This window comes from Sceloporus undulatus, chromosome 7 (genome assembly GCF_019175285.1).
Source record: "Sceloporus undulatus isolate JIND9_A2432 ecotype Alabama chromosome 7, SceUnd_v1.1, whole genome shotgun sequence".
In the NCBI taxonomy this organism is placed as follows: Eukaryota; Metazoa; Chordata; class Lepidosauria; order Squamata; family Phrynosomatidae; genus Sceloporus; species Sceloporus undulatus.
The window spans coordinates 31,729,399-31,741,468 of record NC_056528.1 but is presented as its reverse complement, the minus strand read 5'-3'; the positions used below and the strand labels follow the sequence as shown (position 1 = coordinate 31,741,468).

The window sequence follows — 12,070 nt, the reverse complement described above, 5'->3', positions numbered from 1 at the left end:
ATATATATATATATATATAATATTATGATTATAATAATATAATTAAGATAAGACAATAATATTAGATGGTTTAGAATGGTATGGAGCTAGCATGAATAATAATACTATGTTACAATTTTATAATATTACAGCTGGACTACAGCTCCCAGGATTCTTAACTAAATATTCCTAAATGTAATATTATAATTTTAATATTATTATTATTATATTATAATAAATATAATATAATAAGAACATAATAAGAATATAATTACTACAATATTACAATTAATATATAATACAATATCATGACATTATATTATAATATAATAATATTAGATGTTTAGATGGTATGGAGCTAGCATGAATAATAATACAGTACTGTAATAATTTTACAATAACAATACAGCCAGAGATGCTGGAGAAAGGTGAGGAATAAACCCTTCTGGAAGAGGGCCACAGAGCCTGAGAAACACGATCTTCTTGGTGCTGTATGCGCATTATTAGCCCGCTAGGGGGCAGTGTGCTTTCATTTATGTGTGGATTTGGAAACTCTTTTATTGGCTCTGAATGCATGTATTTGTTATAGTTGTTGCTGCCTGGCTTTTCCAACCTATGGCCTTTTCTCCCTTTGCCCTGGGATTTTAAACCAGCTTGTCTTTGAGCAGGAACCGGGGCAAGGAAGGGTTAGATTGTGCACGTTGCGGCTGGGTTTTCACCATCATCATCATCATCATCCTTGCCCTTGGGCCCATCAGGCGCAATGGCAGCGCATGCATATTAAACCCTGGACGTTATCAGAGGAGGGGAATTGGAAGTATGATCCAATGGCAATCTGAACGCAATCATGGGGTTTAGCGTTATTGTGTGATAGACTGCCACAGGCAATTTTGGGCAATGGGAAGCCAGTGTGAACGCAATTCGAATTCATGTAAATTTGCTTAGCTTCCGTGTGATAAACTCCCGTCTTTGTTAGAGCAAGAAGAGCCAATTAATGGGCCCTGGCAGCACTGCGCCACTTGCGCTCAGTCGCATTGATCCGTCCTCCTTTGGACCCGGTTTGGGCCACGTATTTGCTGCTAGCAGCGATCAATCGTTGCATTTTATATGCTGCGCAATCCTTAACCGTAAGCCGAGTCCTTCGCTCTGGGAATGACCGGTCGTCAAGGGAAGGTACCTTTCGCAGCTAAAACTCCCAGGGAAAGAGAGAGAAAGGCAGGAAAGCAGTCAGATTTCTTCACTCTCCCCCCAAAAAAACCACTGGAGAAATAATGCAGTGTGAGACCGCTTTAACTGCTCTGGGTCTGTGCCAGGGAATGCTGGGAACTGTAGTTCTGTGAGTATAATGCATCTAAATGCAATACTTTTTTCCTCACTGCGCAGGCGCAATAGTAGCCACGCCTTCTTCCTCAAGCTCTTTTTCCTCACTGCGCAGGCGCAAAAGTAGCCTCCTCCATCGCTCTCCTTTCCTACCCCCTTCCGCAGCTTCCTTCACATCACTGCGCAAGCGCACAAATAACCACACCCCTTTCCACTTCTAATCCTCTACTTCCTCCTCCCTCCGCCTCTTTTCCCTCACTGCGCAGGCGCAAGAGTAGCCACGCCTCCTTCCTCCTCCATCCCTCTTCGTTCCCTCCCCTTTCCTTGCCTCCTTTCCCTCACTGCGCGGGCGCACTAGTAGCCACGCCTCCTCCTCTTCTTCCCTCAGCGCGGTCCGCCATCTTGGTGACGCAAGGGGGCGTGGCGGGAGGGCCGGAGGGGGCGGGGCTCCCGGTTCCGGACTCGGGAGGACTTTTGAAAAGCTCCCGTCGCGGCGGCCGCTGAGGGCAGAAGGGAGCAGCCTCCGTTGGGGCCTGTGGTCGCCCTGCTGGCCGGGCCTCTGAGGCGGCAGCGAGGACTTGGCGGCAGCGACCGCGACCGCGGGTGAGGAAGAGGAGGCGGGGCTGGGGGGCGAGAAGGGGAGCTTTCTGAGGAGAAAAGGACTCCTTTTGTGTCCCTCTCCGTGATTGGCTGGAGGAGGGAGGGGGTCCTTTCGGGCCGGCTTCGGTTATTGGTCGATATACAGAGAGAGCGATTTTGATTGGCCGGCGCGGCCCCTGTCCTTCTTTCGCCTGAGGGCGGGACAAAAAGGAAGCTTTCCCCTTGGTGATTGGTCGAGAGGCGGCCTCTCCTGATCGGCAATTGGCTGGCTTGTGATGGGCGGGCCTTTCTCACTCTCGCGTGCGGGACTTCTTTCTTAAGCGATTGGCTGGGGTTGCCGTCACTCTGTCATGTGGGGCAGAGCGAAGGGAATGTCTGCCCGGTGATTGGCTGGGAGTGGAGAAGGAAAGACGGGGGAGGCGGAATTGGGGGGGGGGGAAGAAACTCCTTAAGCTTGGGTTATTACTTAATTAATTGTAATTAATTAATAGTTGAATTAATGGCTTTTAAGTAGTCGCAGTGGCTCTTGTCTTGCATTTGTACCCCGCTCCCACCCCCAAAAAGTGGGACTCCGAAGTGGCTCACAGATTGAAATTAAGGAGGACAGACTCAGGAAGGATACAGTTGTTGTTGTTGTTGCCTTAGCGATTGGAGCCTCTGCTGCTGTGTTTCAAGGAGCTGCTCCTCCGGTCGAAGGAACAGAAGGCAGCTGAGGAGGCTCCAGGGAGGCCCCCCTGCTTTTCCCTTCGAAGGAGTTACAAGGATCGTCACATTATTACTATTATGGGGTTCATTATACTCTGAGGGAAAGATAAGGGTTTGGGGAGGCTTCCCTGCTGCTCAGCCACCGACTCAAATCTCTATCTGCCTGTCTGTCTATCTATCTATCTATCTATCATCTCCCTTTCTGTCTGTCTCTCTAGCTATTTCTCTCTCTCTTTCTATCTATCTCACTTTCTGTCTGTATCTATCTATCTTTCTTTCTTTCTCTTTCTATCTGTCTGTTTTACCCTCTCTCTATCCAACTGTCTTTCTATATATCTACTTTTCTATCTCATCTTTCAATCTTATCTATCTATCCATCTATTTTTCTATCTGTCTGTTTATCTATCAGTCTATCTATCTGACTTTCTATCTATCTGTTTATCTATCTTTCTATATGCCTTTTTAGCTTATCTTTCAGTCTTACCTATCTGTCTATCGTTCTGTCTGCCTGCCTTTCTTTTTATCTATCTTTCTACCACATCTTTCTATCTAGCTTCCTTTCCATCTTCCTTTGTTATTTGCTTATGGCCACCCTCTGAATGAGTTGTGATTGTGTGCCTTCCAGTTGTTTCCGGCTCACGGTGGCCCTTTCCTGGGGTTTTCTTGGCAAGGTTTGTCTGGAGGAGGTTTGCCATGGCTTCCAAAGTGTGACATTTAATAAGACTTGTTGCTGCTGTTGTGTGCCTTCAAGTCATTTTCAGCTTACAGTACCCCTAATGCAGTCCTATCATGGGCTTTCTTTTTTGGCAAGGTTTGCCGTTTCCCCTGAGGCTGTGAGAGTGTGCCTTGACCAGAGTCGCCCAACGGGTTGAGAATCGAACCCTGGTCTCCAGAGTGGCAGCTCAGCAACTCTAACCCCTGCGCCAGAAATGGCGATGATGGGGGAAAGTGCCTCACTGAAGTCTACGAAAGCTCCTGCCGCCAAAGCCTTTCTTTGGGTGACTCTCAAAGGTGCTTCGAGATCTCCCTACATACTGATTCTACAGACTAACGCAGCTATATCTTTCAATTCTTGCCCAAAAGTGTTTGGTTTTGCAACGCTTGGTGTCAGGGGCTGTCGGTTTCCACCATTAGCGAACTCCTGCGACAATCGACGGCGGCATGAATGGAACATGGAGCACAGTCTGGATGTGGGAGGAAGGCAGTGTGTTAAAAGGACAGGGAAGGATGCAAATAAGCCGGAGGGGAGACGTTTGAGACAGGCTCTGTTCCCACTGTGTGACATTTCATCGCCTGGCACGCTACGCCTGACAAGGCCTGGCCTTGTCTTGGCTGTTCGGCACAGGCTGCCTTTCATGGAGGCTTGACCATCCCCGCTTGGCAGGATGCAAGGGAGGGCTGACCTTTCCTTGCACTGATTTGCCACCTGCAGAGCCTGCTAGGAACAGGCGGAAAGGAGTCCAGTGCTTCTCTTTCCTTGCTTTAGGCAGTTTTCTTTCTTTCCCCGGTGGCCACAACTTGAGGCGTTTCCACCTCCTTTGCACCGCTTGCCTTTGCTTCCTCATTTCTGGGTATGTTTTTGATAGGCTGTCTCTAATGAGAGCCAGCGTGGCATAGTAGGTTAACTATTGGACTACATCTCTAGAGACCGGGGTTTGACTCCCAGCTTGGCCACAAAACCCACTGAGTGATGATAATAATAATAATAGATATTATTTATATCATGCCTTCCTGAAATGATCAAGACGGATTACTGTACAAGAAAATACATAACGCATACACGACTAAAAATGACATATCCCCTTATCCATTGCCTTAACTAAAAATACCAGCATCATAAATACAATTTCTTTGATGTTGGGGAAGTCGCATGCTCTCAGCTTCAGAGGACAGCAGTGGCAAAGGCAAACCCACTTGGAGCATAGCTTGCCAAGAGAACTGCATGACCCACCTTGGGGTCACTGTAAATAGGAAACGACTTGAAAGCACACAACAACAACAACATAATAATAATTCATTTATTTATTTCCCATGAGGAATAGCAGGTCCTGTGCTGCTCAGAAGCTGTCTGAAACGGTGCAAAGTAGACAGGTTAATAACCTTGGTGAGGACTAGTCTGTCGAAATAGCTGTCTGCAGAGCTTGCTAAGTAAGTGGGATGCTGTGTGCATTCAGTCGGCCTGTTTAGCTTTCTTTCTTATCTTTCGGCAAGAAAGCTAAGAGTCTTGCAGTACAAATGCCGAAGTGTGTGCCGTGAACTGATAACTGCAACAAAGCTTTTGCTTCAGGCCAAGAGGACAGTTTCATTTCTCTCTTCCAAGTGGAGATCTGGCTTATGTAATGGCAAGAGGCAATAATCAACTGCCTCAGAAATAGTGTACCCTGGAATTATTTAAACAGCAGCTTACAGGACTCTTTAGCAATATATATATATATATATCCATGTGTTCTTCCCTTCCCTGATTTCCATTCAGTGTATTGGCATTAAGCTGAGCTGCTGGGACTGGTAAAGTATTGTCTGATACAGCAACCTTATAATAATCTTCCCCACCCGCATAGAGATAGCTGGGAAGCTGGGGACATAAGCACTTTTATAATGTTAGCATGCAAGTGTGAATTACTTGGTTCTTTCCTTGTGAATTATTAATATCCTTGTTTTCTCCTGTGGTGTGACTTTTGATAGAATCAGTCTGGTAGTGATCGATCTGAGACCCGGCTCGAGAATGGGAGACCTGGCTGCCACACTTGTATGGAATGGATAAAGTTTAGCCAGTGTGGGTAGAAGATGAAGATGCATGCATGTCAAGAGGGATCCCAAAGCCTTCGTAAATTGGGGAAACAATATCTTTGTCATTTGGTTAGGCTTGAAAAGATGGGTGGACAACTTGTAATGCTCCAAGTCATGTTGAACGACAAGTCCCATCATCCCTTCGTATTGGCTAGGCTGGCTTGAGCTCATGGGAATTGCAGTCCAGCGTACAAAGTGCCACATGTTGCTCTCCGTTTCAGCAGTGGCTTTTCAAACCATGTTCTGGAGGAACTGGAGTTCCCAAAAAGATGGCTATATGATGCTGCACTATCTTTCCTGAAATATATTCTGGCTACTTCTGCAACAATGCATGGCTCAAGGAGAGTCTTAGACATGTGGACCTTATCTGTGCTTCATAGGTACTGGCTGTCTACTCAGAACATGCCTAAAATGCTTTGGGCATCTGTGAGTAATGCATGTGTGATACAAAGGCCTTAAAATAGCTGGGCTTTACTATAGGAGAGGCCCAGTTTGCAGCCAGGGTTTTATATATTTCTGATCAAGTAGCAGTGTGAAGTCATGGGATCCAGAACTTGCCCACCTCTGACATACAAGTACAGTCGGGCTTCATGAAACTCTACTGTCCTCCAGTGCTTTTTAAATGTCATTTTCCTCCCTACTAGTAGACGATAGATAAAATCGCAACTGTGCAAAAAGGCCAGGAAGTCATTTTGGGTAAATGGAAGTCACACAGAGGTCTCTGCTGACAAGCAATGATGTATGCTGGCGAATCCAGCGCAGCCCTTGTTATGCGTTCACTCCATTTATCAAAGTGCCTGCAGTGAACTTGTTTTAGGAATGAGAGCTTCTGAAATAATTAAACCAGTTGGCTAGGGACTGTGAGTTAGCAAAATGAAACTGTTTGGACCCGTTCTCTCTTGCCTCGGCACTTTGGCGTAGGAGCTTGTTGGGAGTGGAAGTCTTGGCTTTAGCCTTGTTAAATTCAAGGTGGGTGTGAATGTGTTCCTTTCAGGTTGGGCTTTATGGTTGTTGTGTGTGAATGTGTGTGTGTGAAAGAGAGAACACGCTGCTTAATGTAGCCTTACAAAGAAGTCTGCAAAGGATGCTAGCATGGTTGCTTGTCCACTCAGAATTGGGAATAGCTTGGCAAAAGGTACTACACCATAGCAGGTAAAACTCTTGTGCCATGCTTTGACTCCTCTGACTAATCAATGGGCTAGGAATTGTTGCAAACTGTTGAACTGCATCTGCCAGCAGCCTTTGCCCTTGGTTATACTGATGAGCAGGCTGCTGGGCATCCTAGTCCTACAACACAATTCCTACCCCTGTTTTAGACTCTGGTTACGTACTTCCATCTCTAGTTTTGGCTATAGCGACAGCCTCTTGCCCCATCTCCATGTCTAGGGTGGCAGGTGCTTTGGGAAGGATAAAACCATAAGAAGTCCTTACTCCACTTGTTGTCATATATGTCCCTCAAGAACCTTTCTGTCTTGGCTGAGAATTGGAACTAGAATCTGTATTTGCCAGTACTTGATGAAGATGGAGATCCTCTGGTATTGATGCCTTCAAGTGTCCTGGTCTCTGTTAAACCTCTGTTTGAGTGCCCCTGTTTTTCAAATCCAAGCACCTGCTTTGAAACATATGGACCTAGCTTAGTTTCTGGGTGAAACTGAACACCTCCTTTTTAAAGGCTGTTGCTGGGTTTTGGTGCATTAAGTCAGAAACAGAGCCAGCATGGTGCAGTGGTTTGAACTTTGGGCTACAACTCTGGAGACTAAGGTTCAAATCCCTGCTGGGCCATGGAAACCCCCTGGATAACCTTGGGCAGGTCACACTCTCCTAGCCTCAAGGAAGACAGAGGCAAGCCCTCTCTGAACAAATCCTGCCAAGAATGTCCCCTGATAGGTTTGTCTTAGGGTCACCGTAAGTCAGAAGTGACTTGAAGGCACACAACAATGACAGTGACCCCAATTACTACACATTTAATAACCAGCTCCCAGGTGTCATTCTCCTGATGGCTCTTTCTAGATTCTAGAATTGCCAGATGAATGCAGCTTGGGGTCTGGTTATGAGATGCATTGTGTAGAGCTTGTTGTGTTTTGTGAAACTCTGTCAGAGATTGCCTTCTTCCTCCTCCTCCTCTTCCTGCTGACAGTTTCTGTCTCACTTTGTTTATGCTGCAGGTGTGCAAACAGCCAAGGAGTCATTTCAGTGTGTTGGAGATGATGTGGAGAGACACTCTGTGAGTAACTAAAGCTTTCTTTGTTACATAAAACGGTGCCCTGATAGGAATAGAGATGGATGCTGAAGCACATAGCTTGCTATCTGTGTGCCCTTGATTGTGCATTGTGTGAAAGCAAACTTCCCAGAAAGTCTTGGTTTGGTTAGAATAAAATCATGAGTTTTAAGGGTACTAATACAGTGCATCATGACCCAATCCAAGAATGAGAAGAATACTCTAGATCAGTAGCCCCCATACTGTGCCATTTAAGAGATTTTGGACTTTAGCTCCCAGAAGCCTCAGCCATATTGGGCAATAGTCTGGGATTCTGGGAGCTGAAATCCAAAATCCCTTAATGAGCACAGTTTGGGGACCACTACTCTAGAGTGATTTTATGTGCTGTTGTGCAACAGAGTACTTTAAGCAGTTCACGGTATCCAGATGTCAATACAATAGCTTTAAAAACTTTAGCCCATGGCACTGTGGAAGCTACTGCCTCGCCTGCCCAAGTCTGTGGTGTGTTTTGGAGAGGTTTCAGGACAGTCTTGCCTTTGGACTTTCCTCCCAAAAGCGGTTGAGGAGTTCAGTAAAACTGGCAGCACTCAGGCTTAACATGGTTTTAAGGTTGTAGTCTTGAGCCAAACTCCCTGGGATTACGCATCACTGAGCTCAGCAGGAGTAGAAATGTATAGGATTACATGGTAAGTGAAATCCAGACTCCAAAATGCACTGCCTTCATACTGTCTTTAGGCCAAACCAGTGAATAAATGTGAAGTGTAGATCTGCGTTTTTTGCATGTCAGAACGCATTGTTTTTCCTTTCTTTGGTGGGTAGTTTTCTGTCAAAAATAGCACTGTAAAGTTTGTTTGCCAAAGCTGATCAAACAGTTAGTTTGCTTTTTCTGTCACAGAGTTCACATTAGCATGTCTTGTGGCTGAGACACGCTTAAAATGTTTGGCTCTTTAGGGTGCAGTTGCCTGCGCACTCAGACTATGAAATGATCCAATTATAGCTGGGCACCAAAGAAAGGGGCTTTTGCCAGAACAAATGCAAATTGCTCTGCAGCAGCTGGGTTTCTTGAAAGCCAGTTTGAATTTAGAGGGTTCCATTTTGGAAGATAGCTTTTAAAAAAACATCAGAATACAGTAATTTGATTTTGCAGGATGCATTAGGTTTTTTAAAATATTTATGGTTGCTGGTGCTGCCATGAAATGTTCCGTCTTGTATTCTTTTGCAAGAGCTCATCAGTTTGTTAGAAAATGAGATGCAGCAGGAGGGTTGAGATGTTTTGATGTCTGCTTTCTGTCCTGGCTAAAAGACTAAGGCCTCATCTGGACTGCAGAAATAATGCAGTTTGACACTACTTTAACTGCCATGGCTCAATGCTGTGGACTCTTGGGATTTGTAGTTTGGTGTGCCACCAGAGTTCTCTGACAGAGAAGGTTAAATATCCCCAGAAACTACAAATCCTAGAATTTCATCGCACTGAGCCATAGCAATTAAAACGGTGTCAAACCGGATTATTTCTGCAGTGCAGACACAGCCTTGGAAATGTCTAAATAACCATCTACTGGAGCAACAGTCCATGCGTCTGAAGAAATGGGTTGCAGTCCATGAAGGTTTATGCCAAATAAAATAGGTTCATCTTTAAGGTAGCACACAACTCTGTTGTTTTTGTTTCAATGGACAAACATAGCTGTTTCCTTCTAGAATGCTATTTATTTACTTTTAAAACAGTATCTCAAATTATTATGGCTCCGTAAGCTGCATTACAGCAGCCCTGTATACTCTTCCTTGGAAGTCGGTCCAATTGATTTCAGTTATCAATGAACAGAATTGAGCAATCAACCTCTCCACTGCTTTTCGTGGCTTTGACTACAGTATTTGGTGCCCCAATAAATAATATTGCTATATTGATTTTAAACTTTAAGACACTATTTACGCTGAGGTTACTCAACATTTTAGGCTCTTTTCTTTTATGTCAAAACAGAACCAAGGCTTTTATTTTGTCTCAAATTTCACAGCTGGATTTACGTCAAGTGTTTTGCACTAGGCTAACTTCTTCAATGAAAAGGCACCTTGTGAAAGTTTGATTCACACACAGCCTGTGTGTTGCATGTTTGGGTTTGTCAGCATGTATCAGAAAAACAAAAAGGAAAAACTGTACTGTATGTTGCTGAACAGGATCTGTGTCCAGCAACATGTAATTTTGTATTGTTTTAAATGAGACTTCCTGAGACTCAAGTGTCCCTCAGTTTTGCTTTATAGGGTATGTGTGCATTATTTGTTGGGTAAAACAGTGGATCAATGAGACAGTCTAGGTCTCATAGTGAGCCATTGGCTGCTGCTCCCTGGAAAGTTTGTAGAAACAATTGTAGTCAATGGGCAAAACGATAGTGCTGGAAACAAATAAGTGCTGGTCCCTACATAAGTCTAGTTTAGGCACAGAAATTACAAGTTAGCTTTTTAATTTAAAATATGTATTTCGTCTAAAAGAAAAACCCGCTGCTTGTCAGAGCTGTCTTAATCCATGAGGGAAGTCTCAGTGGGCCATGTTTTCTTAATGCTAAAAGAGAGTAAGTTTGTCAAATCTTTGAACAGCATTGAACAGTCCTTCTACTGAAGCCCGTGTTTCCTGTGTTTTGTTGAACTTCTGTTTTAACTTGTTCTTGTTTTCATTGTGCCAGCTGCCCCGAAATCTCCTCCTGCTGGGCAGCCTATAAATAAAACTGTCTGGCTTGTGTGTGTGGTAGGGATGGGTAGCATGGCCATGCTGTGAAAGGACCTCCCTTTCAAACATGTGTGCTAATATCATACCAGTGATCCTCTCGAGGAAAATTGTTTGGCTGCAGAGCAGAAATGTACAATGGACGCAGCGCAGTGGATAGAACTCTGGACGACCGAGGTCCTGTTCAGCCATGAAGTTTGTTAGTTGCTTTTGGGCAATTAATTTCTTTAAGCCTAACCTACTTTTCAGGTCTTTTGTGGGTTTTTTGGGCTATGAGGCCATGTTCTAGAAGAGTTTATTCCTGACGTTTCGCCAGCATCTGTGGCTCTGGCATCTTTAGAGAATGTTGAACATGGAATAAACTCTTCTCGAACATGGCCACATAGCCCGAAAACCCCACAAAAAAACTATGGATGCTGGCCATGAAAGCCTTCGACTACTTTTCAGGGTTTCTGTAAGGACAAAAATGGGGAAACACCAGGTATACTGCTCTGAGTTCTTAGGAGGAAGAGCAGAAGGAGAAATTTAATAAATAGAAAGACATTTCTGCCAGCAGTGGGTTGAAGCATCTTACGCCACTATTGAATATGATTTTTTAATTATTATTGTGGCGTGGCAGTCTTCACCAGCTTCCTTTTTTCTCCCTCTCCCTCCCTTCCACTTAGCTTTCTGGATCACATTTTTGCACAGCATAAAACAGTTACGCTGTACATCTGCTTGTGTGCGCTTTACCTCTCCTCCCAACACTAGTGAAGATCAAGGTATTCTCTCTGACATATAGAAAACAGCCTGTGATCCTGTGTTGGGTAGGCAGCTTTCTGGAGTGCTTTAGTTATATATTCCTGCATGGCGGGGAGTTAGAATAGATGGACCTTGCATTCCCTTCCATCTGTTAAAGACTCTGATTCTGAGTGCCAGTAAAAGGCAACTGAGGCAGGTTTTGCCCTTCCATTGCTCCTCTTATAAGTGATAAAGAGGTTTTGTCTCAAACACTCATGCAAAACCCAGGGTGAGTTCCAAGTTATTGAAGGCAGAGAAACAAAAGCGCTCCGCTGGCTGTGATCTAAGTGCTTTGATAAGTTTCTTGTTGGGATCTGATCTCTCCTAACTAGAAGAGGCAGAGGAGTTCCTTCAAATATTTTCTGCCATTCATGCAGATGAGCAATAGCATTTTATGACTGGGTCCCTTTTGTAGCTGCTCCTGACACCTGGGAAGGGGAAGGCAGGTGGAGACATCAATGGTTGGTCTGCTTTATCACCTTTTTTGAACTTTCGCCCACGATACAGGTGTTAATTCATGAAATGCATCAGCAGCAGAAGAGAGGACAGGTTCCAAATGAGTGCAAACACATTCAGACTTCCTGTAGAATATAATTTGGCAGGCTTTATTCTTTCTAGGCTACATGTAAAGGTGTTAGCAGCAAGCCAGGGATGTTTTGCTTATGGGAAGGATGGAAGGAACTGAGTTACAAATACCACATCTAGAGAGAGTGAGTCTGGGAAAAGACCTGTACACAAAAGCTCTTGGAGTAGCAAAGCCAGTGATGTTTCTTAAGGGTCGCCACAGGTCTGCTCTTTGCAGTAGAAAGGAAACCTGATCAAAGGGCTTTTAAGCTGCTTCATCATGTGGATTTTCAGCGCAGCCTAGGGAGCTGTCTCTCTTGAAGGATGACATTCTCTGATCCTGAGTGTTGACTCTTTCCCTGACATCATTACTCTGCTAAATGCCTGGTTTTTTTTCTTTCCAA

The 12,070-nt window shown here is 44.6% G+C and overlaps 1 protein-coding gene across 11 annotated transcripts in view; it reads left to right on the top strand.

The window, feature by feature from the left end:
- Positions 1 to 1,725: 1,725 nt before the first annotated feature.
- LOC121936212 (kelch-like protein 13) overlaps positions 1,726 to 12,070 on the top strand; it is a 59,168-nt gene continuing 48,823 nt past the window's right edge. For 2 of the 11 annotated variants that reach the window (XM_042478177.1, XM_042478170.1), the window contains exons 1-2: positions 1,726 to 1,895; positions 7,556 to 7,615. In XM_042478177.1, the coding sequence (XP_042334111.1) occupies positions 7,596 to 7,615 (20 nt within the window). In that variant the 5' untranslated portion in view covers positions 1,726 to 1,895; positions 7,556 to 7,595. Of the gene's footprint in view, positions 1,903 to 3,003; positions 7,616 to 8,209; positions 8,296 to 12,070 lie in introns of those variants that run through there. The other 9 variants (XM_042478178.1, XM_042478171.1, XM_042478175.1 and 6 more) reach the window with 8 other exon arrangements.